This window comes from Monopterus albus, unplaced genomic scaffold, assembly GCF_001952655.1.
Source record: "Monopterus albus unplaced genomic scaffold, M_albus_1.0 scaffold69.1, whole genome shotgun sequence".
In the NCBI taxonomy this organism is placed as follows: Eukaryota; Metazoa; Chordata; class Actinopteri; order Synbranchiformes; family Synbranchidae; genus Monopterus; species Monopterus albus.
In genome coordinates this window covers 2,589,917-2,603,485 of record NW_018127949.1, presented here as the reverse complement: position 1 = coordinate 2,603,485, position 13,569 = coordinate 2,589,917, and the positions used below count along the sequence as shown (strand labels likewise).

Here is a 13,569-nt window from a genome sequence, read left to right as displayed (position 1 = left end):
GGTGCAGGAACCGATGAAAACTGCCTGGTTGAGATTCTTTCCTCGCGTTCCAATGCGGAGATTCAAGAAATCAACCGAATTTACAAAGCCGGTGAGTGCAGATTTTAATACCTCAAGTCAAATTTTTGTAACAGGAACAATGGCTCTGTAACTATCTGTTCTCCAGTGTGAGAGAATATTTGTGAATTGTGACATTGAAATTTGAGTTCTTATGCTTTCCACAACTGAATTTTAGTAATGTCATCTTATATTGTATGACATTGTCTTTGGCCCATTATAAATATTTTGAAATAGTATACAATTAGTTGTATAAGCATAATCAGTGGCGGGCCGTGCATTTGGTACCTGGGCCTTCAGTGGGCACTTACCTAACTTAATTCACTTCTTAATACCACCACTGTACGTCACAATTATAGAAACCACCAATATTATACAAAAACACAGCATAACAAAGTGTGGCATTACAGAAAGAGAGAGGCATTTTGCGTATTGAAGATGAATACCATTTTTACTAAAGCAAGAAAGCCAGTTAAGACAACTCCAAACCTCTACACTACAACCGCAACTGTGCCATGTACATCATCTGGAGCAGTTCAGAAACAATATTTATCTAATAACATGACAAAAACATAATAAAAATGAAATAAAATATGTCATACTCACCAGAGATACTATTTATTTATAGACGAAATTCATCCTCCTTTCTTTGCGCAGGAAGACTTCAGCACTTCTGATTCTGAAGGCCCTGGGCAGATTAGATTGACATGGCAACACATAGAGGCTGAAATCTGATTGGACAAAAAAATCTAACATCCACATACACCTACTGGAAGCGGTGCAGCCGAGACAAACGCTACGAAATGAAGAGAATAGACTGTTGGGGATAAATTAGTACAATTTCATGGAACAAATATTTAGGTTGTAAATGTAGGTCAGTGCTTCTGATAGTGTTTAGGCCAGCAGAGAAGGCCTTGCTGCCCTGACGGCCCACCACCGAGTATAATACATATATTAATTCAGACTATTTTCATATCATGCAACTTTGACAAATTCCTCTGACTTGAAGAGTTAGGAAAACAGAACTTTTCCAATATGATCATAATTCAGAAATAGGCCATTGCTTTACATCAGTGTTCACAACCATTGCTGATGGAAATGGTATTTTACAGCTTCAGAAAAGGGTGTAGTGTTTGAAAGAAAAAAACCTTTAGCTACAGTAGGTAACTTTTGTCAGATAATTTTCTTGTATAAATATTTGCCAAAACTTGTCTTAATGTGGAGAGGTGCTGTCAAAGCCTCCTGTCACCCAGAGTCATTGAACAGCATTGGCAGCAGTGTAGAGATATTAACTTCTAAAAGGTTTTGAATAGGATTGACCTCTCTAACCAATCAGATTTTCACTTATTTCTGCTTGATCAATAAGTTTTGTTGCATTCTCATTTATTGTTAATTTCATATTGACAGATAACTGAAGAGCTAGGTAGAGCGTGGCGGAATAGAGTGGGTTAATTTGGAGTTTCATGCTACTGTTACCCCATGTTACATAATGTAGCTTTAATTATATGTTAGCAGTTTACAGTGTGTCTGTTTTGTTTTAGGCACTCTGACTAGCTTTTAATTTGCACTTCAATAATGAAAAATGGTATCTAAACAAAATGCAAATATTATTCAAATGATATTTTCCTAAAAAGCCACACCTTCCTTCCAGAGTACGGGAAGAGCCTGGAGGACTCCATCATGCACGATACTTCCGGTCACTTTCGAAGACTTCTGGTTTCTCTCTGTCAGGTAACCGCCGCACAAAATATTTATTTCACAATGAATGCTTCCAAAAACTCAAAGGAATTTTGAAGTATTAACTTTGCCAGTGTACTCCACCTATTTAATGTTTGTTTAGTACATTAACATTGTCTTTCTCCATCTAGGGAAGTCGTGATGAAAGGGAGAATGTTGACAGCAACCTGGCCAAACAGGATGCTCAGGTACTGCTTTAAAGTGGCTCTAGTGCTGTAGCGTTCTTGAAAAGTAATAGGCAAGTCTGATCCTGTTTCTTTTTTTGATGGATGTGTGTATGTGTGTGTGTGTGTAACAGAAACTGTATGCTGCTGGAGAACATAAGCTGGGAACTGATGAGTCTCAGTTTAACGCTATCCTGTGTGCTCGCAGCAGGAGCCACCTTCAGGCAGGTGTGTTATTTCAACTTTGTTGTACTTCCACAAAGTTTATCATCCTCCATCTCTTTGTTCCCCATGAGACTTTTCCCTTTTCTCCACTGACATTTTAGTACATACGTTTTCAAATATTTTAACTATTTTGCTTGTAATGCTTGCCTTTTTTTCTCCCCAAGTCTTCCAGGAGTACCAGAAAATGACTGGGAAAGACATTGAGAAGAGCATATGCAGTGAAATGCATGGCGATTTGGAGCATGGCATGGTGTCTGTGGGTATGTTCTTTTCCAGAGCTCAAACAAAGTGAAGCAGCTTTCCAAAGACATGTTGAGTCTTAAATTATATATTGAAATCATTCAACAAGATGTTCATTTTGCAAGGATTTCCTGGAAGGGCTAAAATATCTTGCAGATGCAAACAGTCTGCCATTTGACCTGAAAAGCAATTGATGGATTAGAATACTTAAGGGTGGACATTTCTGTGTCATTCTAAAAATGGAAAATGTTCAAAAAATCCACCACATATCGATCTGTCAGCCTTTTAGTTTTAACCAACCTTTTGCACCAATCTCCTTAGCCCCTTTCAGACATGCAGTGGAACCCTGAAATTCTTGAGGGATTACTTGGAGGAGCGGTATGTGAGAATGCAAATGTCCCGATTCAGCTGACCCAGACCTTAAGCTGACTTTACCCTGCCAGCTCTCTAGTACAAATTCCAGCGTAAGGGTTGAGTGAGCCCTTGTGAGAAAACAGTCTGGAGTAATCACATGGAGCTAGTGTGCTTTCTGATGACATTTTATCGTGTGACCAGCACGAAACCAGAAAAATACAAACATCCAATGGTGAATAAAAACTGTCATTTACAATGAAGATGCCAACAAAAAGATTCGGGAACTAAGAGCTGGCAACAGACTCGGGATGTTTATGTCCAAATTATGAACTGGCTATGTGACTGCGGCATGTTATGCCTCCCACACATAAACCAGATGGAGTGTTTCCAGTAGGAGAGAGCACATCTGACGTTGACTGTCTCCTGTTGTGTGCTACATATATGAAAGGGAAACTCTCGACAGAATCTAGGCCTGATTCCGTGGACATGGTGCTGAGTTCATATGTGAAAACGGCTCTTATCTCATGTTTTTACTTATCAGCTGGTGCATTTGTCTGGCTTTGCATATTATTTGTTTACAGTGACTAACATCAATTTCTGCTCCTATTTCCTAGTGAAATGCATCAAGAACGCCCCTGCCTTCTTTGCCGAAAGACTCAATAAGGCCATGAAGGTACAGGTGTTGTTAATCACATTTTATTCTAATTATTAAAGCCACATTTTTCCTGCTAAGATGTTGTGGAGGGACAGAGGAGAATAAATAAATAAAGTGCCATATTGTGATGTGTTGACAGGGCGCAGGGACCAAGGATCAGACCCTCATCCGCATCATGGTGTCCCGCTCTGAGATAGACATGCTGGACATCAGACAGGAGTATAAGAAGAAATACGGAAAATCACTGTACACTGACATCGCAGTAAGTCCAACCAGTCGTGCTGTTAAGATACTCACATTTTCATTCATGTTTATTCTTTATGTGATACATTTGTCTGTGTTTCAGGGTGATACCTCCGGGGACTATGAGAAGCTGCTGCTGAAGCTCTGTGGAGGCAATGACTAAAAGGAAAGGAAGACAGCCTCTCATAAGGAAGCTATATATACGGTCACACTGAAGAATGTTATAGTACTTTATATCACCACTATCTGATGCATGCAGCTATTGTAACGCTTCCTGTGACAATAAGAAATCAACGTTAAATTTGCATTACTTTTTTGCTATTGTGTAATTGCCAAATAGTAATCTATACTAATATGAATATACAATTTCAGTAGATTGCTTTATTGTTATTGGACAAATGGTAGAGTGCTAAAGATGTGGGTGCTTGACAATTTTATACTTAATTAAAAGCTAACTGTATTGTATTACTAAAATAACTATCAATCATAAATGGTCTTTATATAGCTTTTTCTGCACACTGAAAGCCCATTGGCCGTTCACCAGAGGCGGTGTCTTGCCCAAGGACACTTTCTACCTACAGTTAGTAGATTATATCTGCTGTACCTCCTGAGCCACGGCAACCCCTCATATAGAGTAGTATTTAAAATAAAACAATCTGCTAAACTTAGTCTAATTTTGTTTGTAATCATAATTAAAGAAAACCACATTTGGTGTAAATTTTTATTTTATAAAATAAAAGATGCAGAACAAGGCAAGTGACTAATTTAGGTAATATATGCAGTAAAAGGAATCATAAAGGTTTACCTCACCACCAGTTACTTTAACTATTTGGAAGTGAAAGAGTAGAAAAGTGTGTGAAACTCATGAAATGTTATAGCAAATTAAAACCTACTTACCCAGCAGATATGATCATTTGATGTGTGTGTAACTGCTCACAGTTAAATCCCAGGTGATTTGTGAATGTAAGAAATAAAGATCTGCAGAGGGCATTTCCTCTTTAACCTGTCCCTTATCAGTTTTACTTCTGCTTGAAGGTCTATGCAAATTAGCTGTTCACTTTATATCATTTATATAATCTTTATAGAACTTTACTCTTGAAATGTAAACCTTTCAAATCATGCCTCTGCATTTTCATATCTGCATATTGAAAAGCCAAAGCCTAGACACAGATCATTTGTGCTTTTGTATTACCTATAGTTTGTGTTAGTGTGGTTTATCTCAGACAATCTTTAATCATACTTGTATGGCTGCACAAATGACTGATTGTAAATATTTAGTTTACATTTTCTTTCATAGTGTCCTTTACTAGTTTGGTTTACTGCCAATAGAGGGCTCTTGGTTCACATTGCCTGCTGACTTAGTTTGTCTTTGAATATCTACTGCACTAACTCTAGTTTGCAATGTAACATGATGATAATTGAAATTCAATGGTGGCCTCTTCAGTTTTCTAACATTTTGCCATTTGATACTCCCGCTGTTTGCCAAGACTTAAAACCAGCCACTTCTCATTTCAATAAAACTTTTTGGCATATCTGGGTTGTCTTTGTGAATGGGATAATGAGTTTTTGCATGAAACACTGACTGGATTTTGTGCTCTGAGCCAGCACACAATGAGTAAATTGCATTTCAAAGCCAGTCTCATTTACACCATCTTGGTCTGTATTACAACACCCGCTATCCTCAGAGCATCCTTAGAGCTGCAAGTAATGTAGCTCACATGTATGAGTGTGCTTTGCTGTATAATCTGAGAGGGGGAGTAAATGTTCAGGCTTGCCTTCCAGCTGGAGTCATATGGCACAGAGAGCTTTTCTTAATGCTATAAATAGTGTCCATTTTGGAGAAACAGATGTCCTAAAGTCATCTTTACGCAGTGTTCATTGGCCTCTAAGTGCAACCTCAGAGGGATCACGATGGGTAGACAAGTTACTTCACCCAGCTTCACTCCTTACGCACCTTTCTCATACCCATACTCAAAATAAAAAGCTCTGGAGGACAAAGAGGGATGAATATTTGATGTTTGTGCATTTCCTCTCTGGTGGCAACTGTTTGTTGTAAAACCTCCTGAAATATACAGGTCAGAAAATCAGGGTCCTCCCATTTGTCTAGAAATCAGGTCAGGCAAGTGTTCTATGTATAAAAGTAAAAGCAAGCCAAAGTGCTTTAATTATTAACATGGATGTGACAGCATGATGCTGTACCCTTTATGGCACTTGACCACATTTAAATAAGCACACACGTGGTTATGCTGTCTTATTGGAGATGTTAGACAAGTGTGTACGAGAGTTGTGTCAATCAGTAGTATCTGTCCATGTCATCAGTACCAGTGGGAGATGGGAGCTGTGAAGGTCAGACAGATTGGCTCTTGGCCTTCAGAGTTCCCATCACATCTCTGGAGCTTTCTCTCCTGTTAAAAGACAATTCAAAGGATTTTGATTTGACTTTTGAGTAATTCATTTCATGAAAATGTGACACAAATCTCATAAAATCAGATATGGGTATGTTTTGGGATGTTTTTCAGATTTCAATTATTTATATGCATTGGAAGAAGACTCACAAGCATGAATAATAAAAAATTAAATACCAAAAGGAAGCACCAACACTTTGACCAGGAAAGGTTTGTTTCATAACAAATTCTACATAATATGAATGAAAAATCCAGTTCAGTGAATTTGATGCGATCAGCTCAGATTTCACCTTAATTTACATCCCCATCACTGGCCTCTAATGATAACACTGTTTTACAGATGATCTATAACAGTATTGACCTTTTTTGTTGATTTGCTGTAGGTTGTCCTCAACCGTTCAATTAAGAATGTGCTGTTAAGTAACATTTGGTTTCCAGAGCCTTAAAGCAAGGTCCAGAGTACTCCAGCTAGTAGCTCCTGATGAGTCACAATCATTATAAAGGCAATGCTCTGAAGCCCCTTAATAACATAGTGTCAATAATTATGCCAAACAAGCTCAAAGTACATTAACACATTTAGTCTCACCTGACTACTGAACACATTAATGTTATTGTAATCATTTACTCAAGTGCTGTAGTTCAGTACATATATTAATGTACTTGACATGCTATTTTATACTTCACAATAATTCAGACAGAAATATTTTTTACTCCATTAAATTTCTGACAGCTTTTGTTGGGCTGCTGACCTAGTTACTTCACAGAATAATCCTACAAAACATATGATGAGCATATTACATGTAATGTGCTGTTAAAAGTACTTAAATTCTTAAAATACCCCAAATTACTTGAACTTTATGTAAGTAACAATAATCCAGTAACATAACAGGCATATAAAGGAAGGGGCCATATTAATACAGAATGAGTAGGCTACTTTTAAATGCATACTTTTAAAAACTTGTTTACTTGTAATGGAGTACTTCATGCTGACTGAACACCATAGATGCTCCATAATGCCCTGAAATAATATCGTGGAAGTATTACCAACATCTAATATTAAAGCAGCTGACCATTCTGTCATTTTTGTAATAGTAATTAGAGCAGAGGGGAGCCAGGTGCGTCTACAAACAAAGCCCCGCCCACGTTTACCTAACATGTCAATATGATTGGCACAGGGCTACAGCTTCTTGGATAGTGAGACATGGCGGAGTTTGTGGTCTCACGTAGAGGTCTCCTGAAGAGTTTTTACACTTTTGAACATGTAGAAAGTACTTAATTTTAGGGCGACAATGCCTCTGTAACGTCTGCAGAGCAGCGCTTGGCGAGGCAGAGACGTCTCTTTTCAGGAAGGACGGAGCGGCGGTTGGGAAAACGTGTTGTCATCTTCGCGCAGTCAACAGCCTTGAGCAACAAATATGGCTACTTCTTGTGTATCCTTAAATTCGGGTTGAAAAACCGTCCCTCATGGGCCGAGCGGGATAGTTTCCATGGAGTCACGACAGTGGTCCGAAGTTAAGTTGGCTCCCAAAAAGACTGAGAAGCTGGATTTGTCCCGAATCTGGTTCGGTTAAAGCGAAGGGGGAGGAGGAACAGAAGTAGGAGAGATGGAACCCAGGCATAAAGAGTTGTTGGAGAAATGTTATCCGAATTTAGTGGAGTCGATAACAGATGCTGACCGAGTTGTGGATGTTTTGGCACACTGCGGGACCCTTAGCCAGTCTGAACGCTATGAGCTGGGACACAACTGCTCATCCAACTCGGAAAAAGTGGACCTTCTCCTGAAGATACTGATAAGTAAGGACAGAGACTATTTCGCAGAGTTTTGCACGGTCCTGGAGAAGACCCACCCCCACTTGCACTCTGTGTTGCTGAATGGCATCGGACCAGTGGATCATACAACCGGTGAGAACTGCAATCATGGTGTTAGTTTCTATTGAGCTGGTTTTAACAATGACATTTTGCGTCAGTGTGCTGGAAAGTAAGAACAAAGGATCACGGATAAAATAACTTTACTAAGCATCTTTATTACTGCGGTGTTTAATGTCCTTTATTTGGGTTATGATCCCATCTGTTTTCGACCCTGCTCAGAGCATGATCTAACTAATCTGAGGGGTATTGACAATATGACAGCTTGATGAAGGGTATGACTTTTCCTTTGGGCAAGTGTTAAGAGAGAGGGCTGCACAATCATGTGACCTAATGCTTGTTTACACTGATATCGCTGTGCTTGTTTTCTTTGCCATGTCACTAAAAGCACAGCCTTTTGTCAACGTTTTTAATGGACCCAAAAAGACTCAATCAATGCTAGCCAGCCAGGAGGGGTGCGTTTGTGTTGGGGAGGGTCAATAACCCACTGTCAGTGTCAAGCGCTTGGGTGAAGAATCAAATGGGTGTTAATGCAAACAGTGTGGTGATTATCTTCTTTTTTTTTTTTTTTAGCTCTAACTCCATTATACAGAGATGTGTTGCTGTTATTTAGCTTGGTCGCACTGATATAAATGGGGAGTGCAAAATAATAGAAACCCCTGTCAGTATAAACACAGTTCAAATGCAGCACAAAGTAGGGTTCTCAAAATGATCATGCAGTTGACCAGCATCTCTAAAACAAAAACTGAACATAATCATCTTCTTGACCTGACTGTGATTTGGAATTTGTTGGTAAAGTATTCCATAGTTGTAAGCCTTCTAGATTGACCAAAAGTAGTTCTAGACCTTTGAACTCTGCAGTTCCCTTGGACTATCCCTCTAGTCTTGACAGCTTCACTATTATATTTTTGAATCAGTTGACATATTATATCGGGCAAGATCATTTATGCATTTAAACATTGTTTTCATAAATGAAAACGATGATGTTTATAAATGCCACCTCAAATTTTGTGTCATCATTGATCTCCCAAAACCTCTCAATATCCATTTGAGCACCAAGTCCTTCATTCACTTATGGTGGTGGTGGTAGGACTACTGGCGCCATATGGCAAGTGACTGCTGTTTCTTGTAGTAGTAGAGGATTTATGTGGCTGTGTTGCTAGCCCCATGCAAGAGCAGAACCAGCCCTGCTTAGCTTATGAGATTGGGCATGTCCAGGGCTCACTGTGCAGCCATATAGCCACATCACCTATAGTGTGTGTGTGTGTGTGTGTCTTAAAAAAAAAAAAGGTTGCAGTAATGCATTCAGACATGTACATAGTCCTTGCTTAGTGCCTCTTCTGCAACTTTGCATTTTAAAAGCAGTATTTGCATTGCTAGCGACTTTATTAACTCAGCTATTGTCATACTCCCTGAGTTGAGTGGTGAGGTTTCAATTATGTATTTATTTGGCCCTCATGATTTATAACTAAAGCTGTAGAATGGGTCTTTTTTTCCTGAGTGTTTTCATTTTTGCGCTGCATTTTGCAGTCATGCACCCAGGTTGAAACGGAGTACTGATAGGTTTTATGCTGTACTTGGCTGGTCTTTGTAGCTTGTAGTCTGCAGCTCCCTGTTAAGTCTGTAACACAAATGAGCTGAGCTGCTGTTTGCCACCAGGCAGACAAGTTCTTCCACTGCACAGCTGAAAGGGCCTTTATGCAGGAAAGCAGTAGCTCGTTATGGACTTTCTAAATAATATGCAGAGAGATGAGCCTGATCTTGTTACTCCCCACTCACCTAGAGCTAGATGAACACTGAAATCAAAACAATGTCAAGAAGTCGAGCTTTGCTAATTAACTCCATGTCAACAACAGCAATACTTATTGAAGTGATCACTGAGCTGCAAGGATTTCACTAGAAAGTGAATAAGCTGCACACATATACAGGACATAAAAAGGTGTGTATCTGAGGGGGCTTTTTTTTTTTTTTTTAAAATAGATATAGACGTTCTATAATTTTATAACCATAGCTCCAGGGGTTGACAGAAACCTTTTGTTTACTGGTTGTTCTCACCTTTTCCTAGCAAACAGTAACGTTTTGGCACCATGTCATAAGGGTGTGTATCATGGCTGACACTTGGTTGTGTCGTGCCACTGCAAAATAAGACTGGGTGTTCAGTAGCAGGAGAGCAAAATGGGTGCCTTCATTGGTGGAAAGAGCTTTATTTCCAATAGACTTTAGCTATTACAGTGGACTTTTAAGTGCAACAAGCAGTTTTTACCATTCACTGCTGTTTTTAGCTGGTTCATACTTTTGAGCTACATTAAGGTTTATATAGGTGCTAGTAGAAAAGTCAGGGGGTCTGTCTGCACCGAAGTACATGTTGGTTCATTCAACAGTGGCTGAGATATTTAACACTCAACCACAAATGTAATCCTGCAGGTGCCACTAGATTCATCCTCCTGACACTATGAATATCTGTACCAAATTTCATGGCAAGCCATCCAATAGTTGTTTAGCTGTTTAGAGGTTGCCTGTGGTGTTTCACACTACTTCAGTGATCTACCAGTAGAAGTAACATGCCAGTGTATCTTATCATTCATTCTGGTGAGCAGTACTGAAAAATGCAACTTTTGTTTCTTTGAGTCTAGGCTATAACCGAGCCTTTGACACAGTAGGATAATAATAATGGGATTACTGGAACATTGAAATTGAACAGCATTAACGTTGATGCTATTAGTAACCTGTGCTTTTCCTGCTATGGCACTTCAGAGGTTCTGCTGTGAACGAGGCCTGTTTCATCACCACAGTAAAAGTATTTGCACAGATTTGGTGTGTTTCGTTGTAGCGGATCAATGAGATGATACAAGTTCTTAAATTCAATAATACATTCCTGTTTCAAATTTAGAGAAAATCTAGGAGCACAGCTTTGCATTGTAGGATCACTCCCCCCTGAGATGAGGTAATATATTGAGCTTACTGTTGGCTGTCAGCTCTGAGCCAGATCATGCGTTCATGTTTGCAGAGAGGGCACAGTGTTTACTGTTTCTCGCTCATTACCAGTGGAGCAGGGTATCAAATGTGATTTTTAGATGATGTCAGAAAATGTCCAAAGAGTGAGTGGCTTTATTTGAATGTGGCAAAGAAATCAACTTAAATGAGATACTTGAGTGGGGAGGGTCAGATCACAGTGAGGCCCAGGTCACACGACCTTCACAGAGCAGAAAAGTGAGTGAGCTATGACACAGTGATCCTTGCCCATTGAGACACTCTGTGCTCAATCAGAGTCATGGGAAACTTAAGCTAGAGTGAGAACAAAGAGAGCTTGATCCATGGGATGCCATGGTTCCTGAGGCACATCAGTCTTTTTTTTCCCTCTTTCAGTCCTTTGCTGGGAAAAAGAGTGAGCAATGTTAGCTGGGCTCCTTCCAAACTTAATCAAACTCATAGTCTCCTTTAGCTAGTGGAACTCGGCCAGCTGGGGATTGATGTCGAGTACAGGGATGTGGGTAAATAGAATCGTTTGTTATGCCCCTGCTCTGAGTCGAGCTCTAGACTTTATATCATGGGTGGAAGCCACTGACTGCTGATGTAACTGAACTATAAGCTGTTCGTTCCACAGCCATACTGACATATTTGGAAAAAGTGGGCAGTGTTTTAGCACAGCTGGTTTCACAAATGGTATTTCTGACCCACTAGTAGATTCAGAAAAGACACTGGCAGGCAGAAGTGTATGTCACACTTATAGTCAGTTATCCCTGCACTCACACACCTTTAAAAAGTCAGAATATATAATTTGGTGTCCAACACTTTTTATGACTTTCTGAAACGGTCAGTTCACACCTTCACATCTCATGTGAACTGGTTGTTTTCTAGTATAATCTGAGTGTATTTAGTTTCTACAACAAAGGTGTTTGCCATCAGAACAATATAAAATATGTAATACAAATTCTACACGCAGTGATTTTAACAATGGTTGTGAAAACAGATTCAGGAATTATGTTTATGTTGATTTTTTTCAGTAGGGTCTTCTTCATAATACTTAGTGTTGTATTGAAGCTTCCTTTTGGTGCAGTTAATTATGAATCGGTGGTGTGTCCGTGGGGGGGGGGGGGGACTGTGAGATGTTGTCAGAGCAGATAAAAGGAGACTCTTTGAGACTGCAGCCTCTTTTGGGGCTTTGGATAGTCAGTATACATGTTCCCTGGCCAACTGATAATTAGCGTCATCCCAAGTTGGGGAAAGTCCCACCTTATTATGCCTCCAGCTGGCCTTTTTTCAGTAAAGGCCCATGAATGTAACCCAAGCTGCAGAGCCTTGATGTACCATACAATGCTAGAGATAATCATCTGACTATAATGCAGACATGGTCGAGTACACTTGGAGCTGACTTTAATGGTTTTGTTGGTCTCACAGGGTCCACTTGCAGCGTCTTGTCCACCATGCCTTCGGACTCGGAAAGCAGCAGCTCTCTCAGCAGCTTAGGTGAGTGTGGTGTTCATGATGGTGTTCAGGTGTAGAAGTGTCAAAGAAAAACCTTGTCTTCCTGGCAAAAAAAGACAGTGTGTTCGACGGAACCAACCACAGTTTTCTAAATAAATAGAAAAATATCATTGATTGCTGCCTAATTAGACTCTGTAAAGGATTTAGAAACCCTTCATTTCCAAACACATGCACACCTGTTTAATTTAGTCATTCACTGACGAGAGAGAGGATTTGACTGTTCTATGCCACTGAAAGGGAAACTGATTTGTATTAGCAGGGGGATTTATATGAGATGTAGTCACAAGCACCGTTAATTAAAGCTGTGAGGTCGAATAGCGAACAGGTGTTGGCTTCAATGAAAGCAGTGATTAAACAAGATGGTTAAAGTGTTTACTTGTAACTTGCTGTTGTTTTTTGGAAGAAAATGAGCTGCAGTTTTGTGAAATCACTCAATCAATTATACATTTTTATTCAATAGCTTGAGTGAGCATTTTAAAGAAATTGATGGCATTGTATTAATACCTAATCAGATTTATTTATATAGCACTTTAAAAACAACATCCAGTTGACCAAATTACTCTACACAGCAAAATAAAATCACAATAAATGACAAATAGAATAAATAAGATCAGTGCAAAAAATAAAATGGCACCAACACAGACACACAGATGACATACATTCAATAAATTTAAATTATCATTTGAGCTTGTGAATGGCACATGCCACCAGTGACATGTTGACTGACACAGGTACGCCTGCTCAAGCCTCTTCCCCACCGCCCGCCCACATGGACAGCCACCAGGTGAACGAGAAGATGGACACGGTTCTCTTCCAGCTCAGACATGTGACCCGTGAAAGAGATGAGCTACGTAAACGTCTGGCTCTCTCTTCACCCGGAACCACCTTTGATGACTGCAGGTACTGTTCTAATCTCGTTCTGATCTCATGCGCTTGAATGCCTATTTTCCAAAACAAACATTTTCAGAAAGGTGCAGTAATCCTGTGTATACATGCTTGGTGAATAGAGACATTTTGCCCTGTTCAGCTTTTCAATGGTTCCAAAAATACAAGTGAGCTAAGGTCTTATGTAATACAAAATTATTTTAAAATATGCTCAGCGCTTTAAAATAAGGGGTATGACTAGTTTCAGCGATGC

At 39.5% G+C, this 13,569-nt stretch overlaps 2 protein-coding genes across 3 annotated transcripts in view; both read left to right on the top strand.

Annotated features, from left to right (window-relative positions):
• The window catches only part of LOC109962918 (annexin A11-like), a 6,549-nt gene extending 1,340 nt beyond the window's left edge, over window positions 1-5,209 (top strand). The window contains exons 7-14 of the mRNA XM_020605066.1: window positions 2-91; window positions 1,709-1,788; window positions 1,926-1,982; window positions 2,093-2,186; window positions 2,348-2,443; window positions 3,392-3,450; window positions 3,572-3,694; window positions 3,779-5,209. Coding sequence (XP_020460722.1) covers window positions 2-91; window positions 1,709-1,788; window positions 1,926-1,982; window positions 2,093-2,186; window positions 2,348-2,443; window positions 3,392-3,450; window positions 3,572-3,694; window positions 3,779-3,838 — 659 coding nt within the window. The 3' untranslated portion in view covers window positions 3,839-5,209. The remainder of the gene's footprint in view (window position 1; window positions 92-1,708; window positions 1,789-1,925; window positions 1,983-2,092; window positions 2,187-2,347; window positions 2,444-3,391; window positions 3,451-3,571; window positions 3,695-3,778) is intronic.
• A 2,017-nt stretch (window positions 5,210-7,226) lies between these two features.
• Window positions 7,227-13,569, top strand: part of LOC109962883 (disks large homolog 5-like) — a 30,013-nt gene continuing 23,670 nt past the window's right edge. For both annotated transcript variants that reach the window (XM_020604965.1, XM_020604964.1), the window contains exons 1-3: window positions 7,227-7,982; window positions 12,345-12,413; window positions 13,163-13,331. In XM_020604965.1, the coding sequence (XP_020460621.1) occupies window positions 7,685-7,982; window positions 12,345-12,413; window positions 13,163-13,331 (536 nt within the window). In that variant the 5' untranslated portion in view covers window positions 7,227-7,684. The remainder of the gene's footprint in view (window positions 7,983-12,344; window positions 12,414-13,162; window positions 13,332-13,569) is intronic.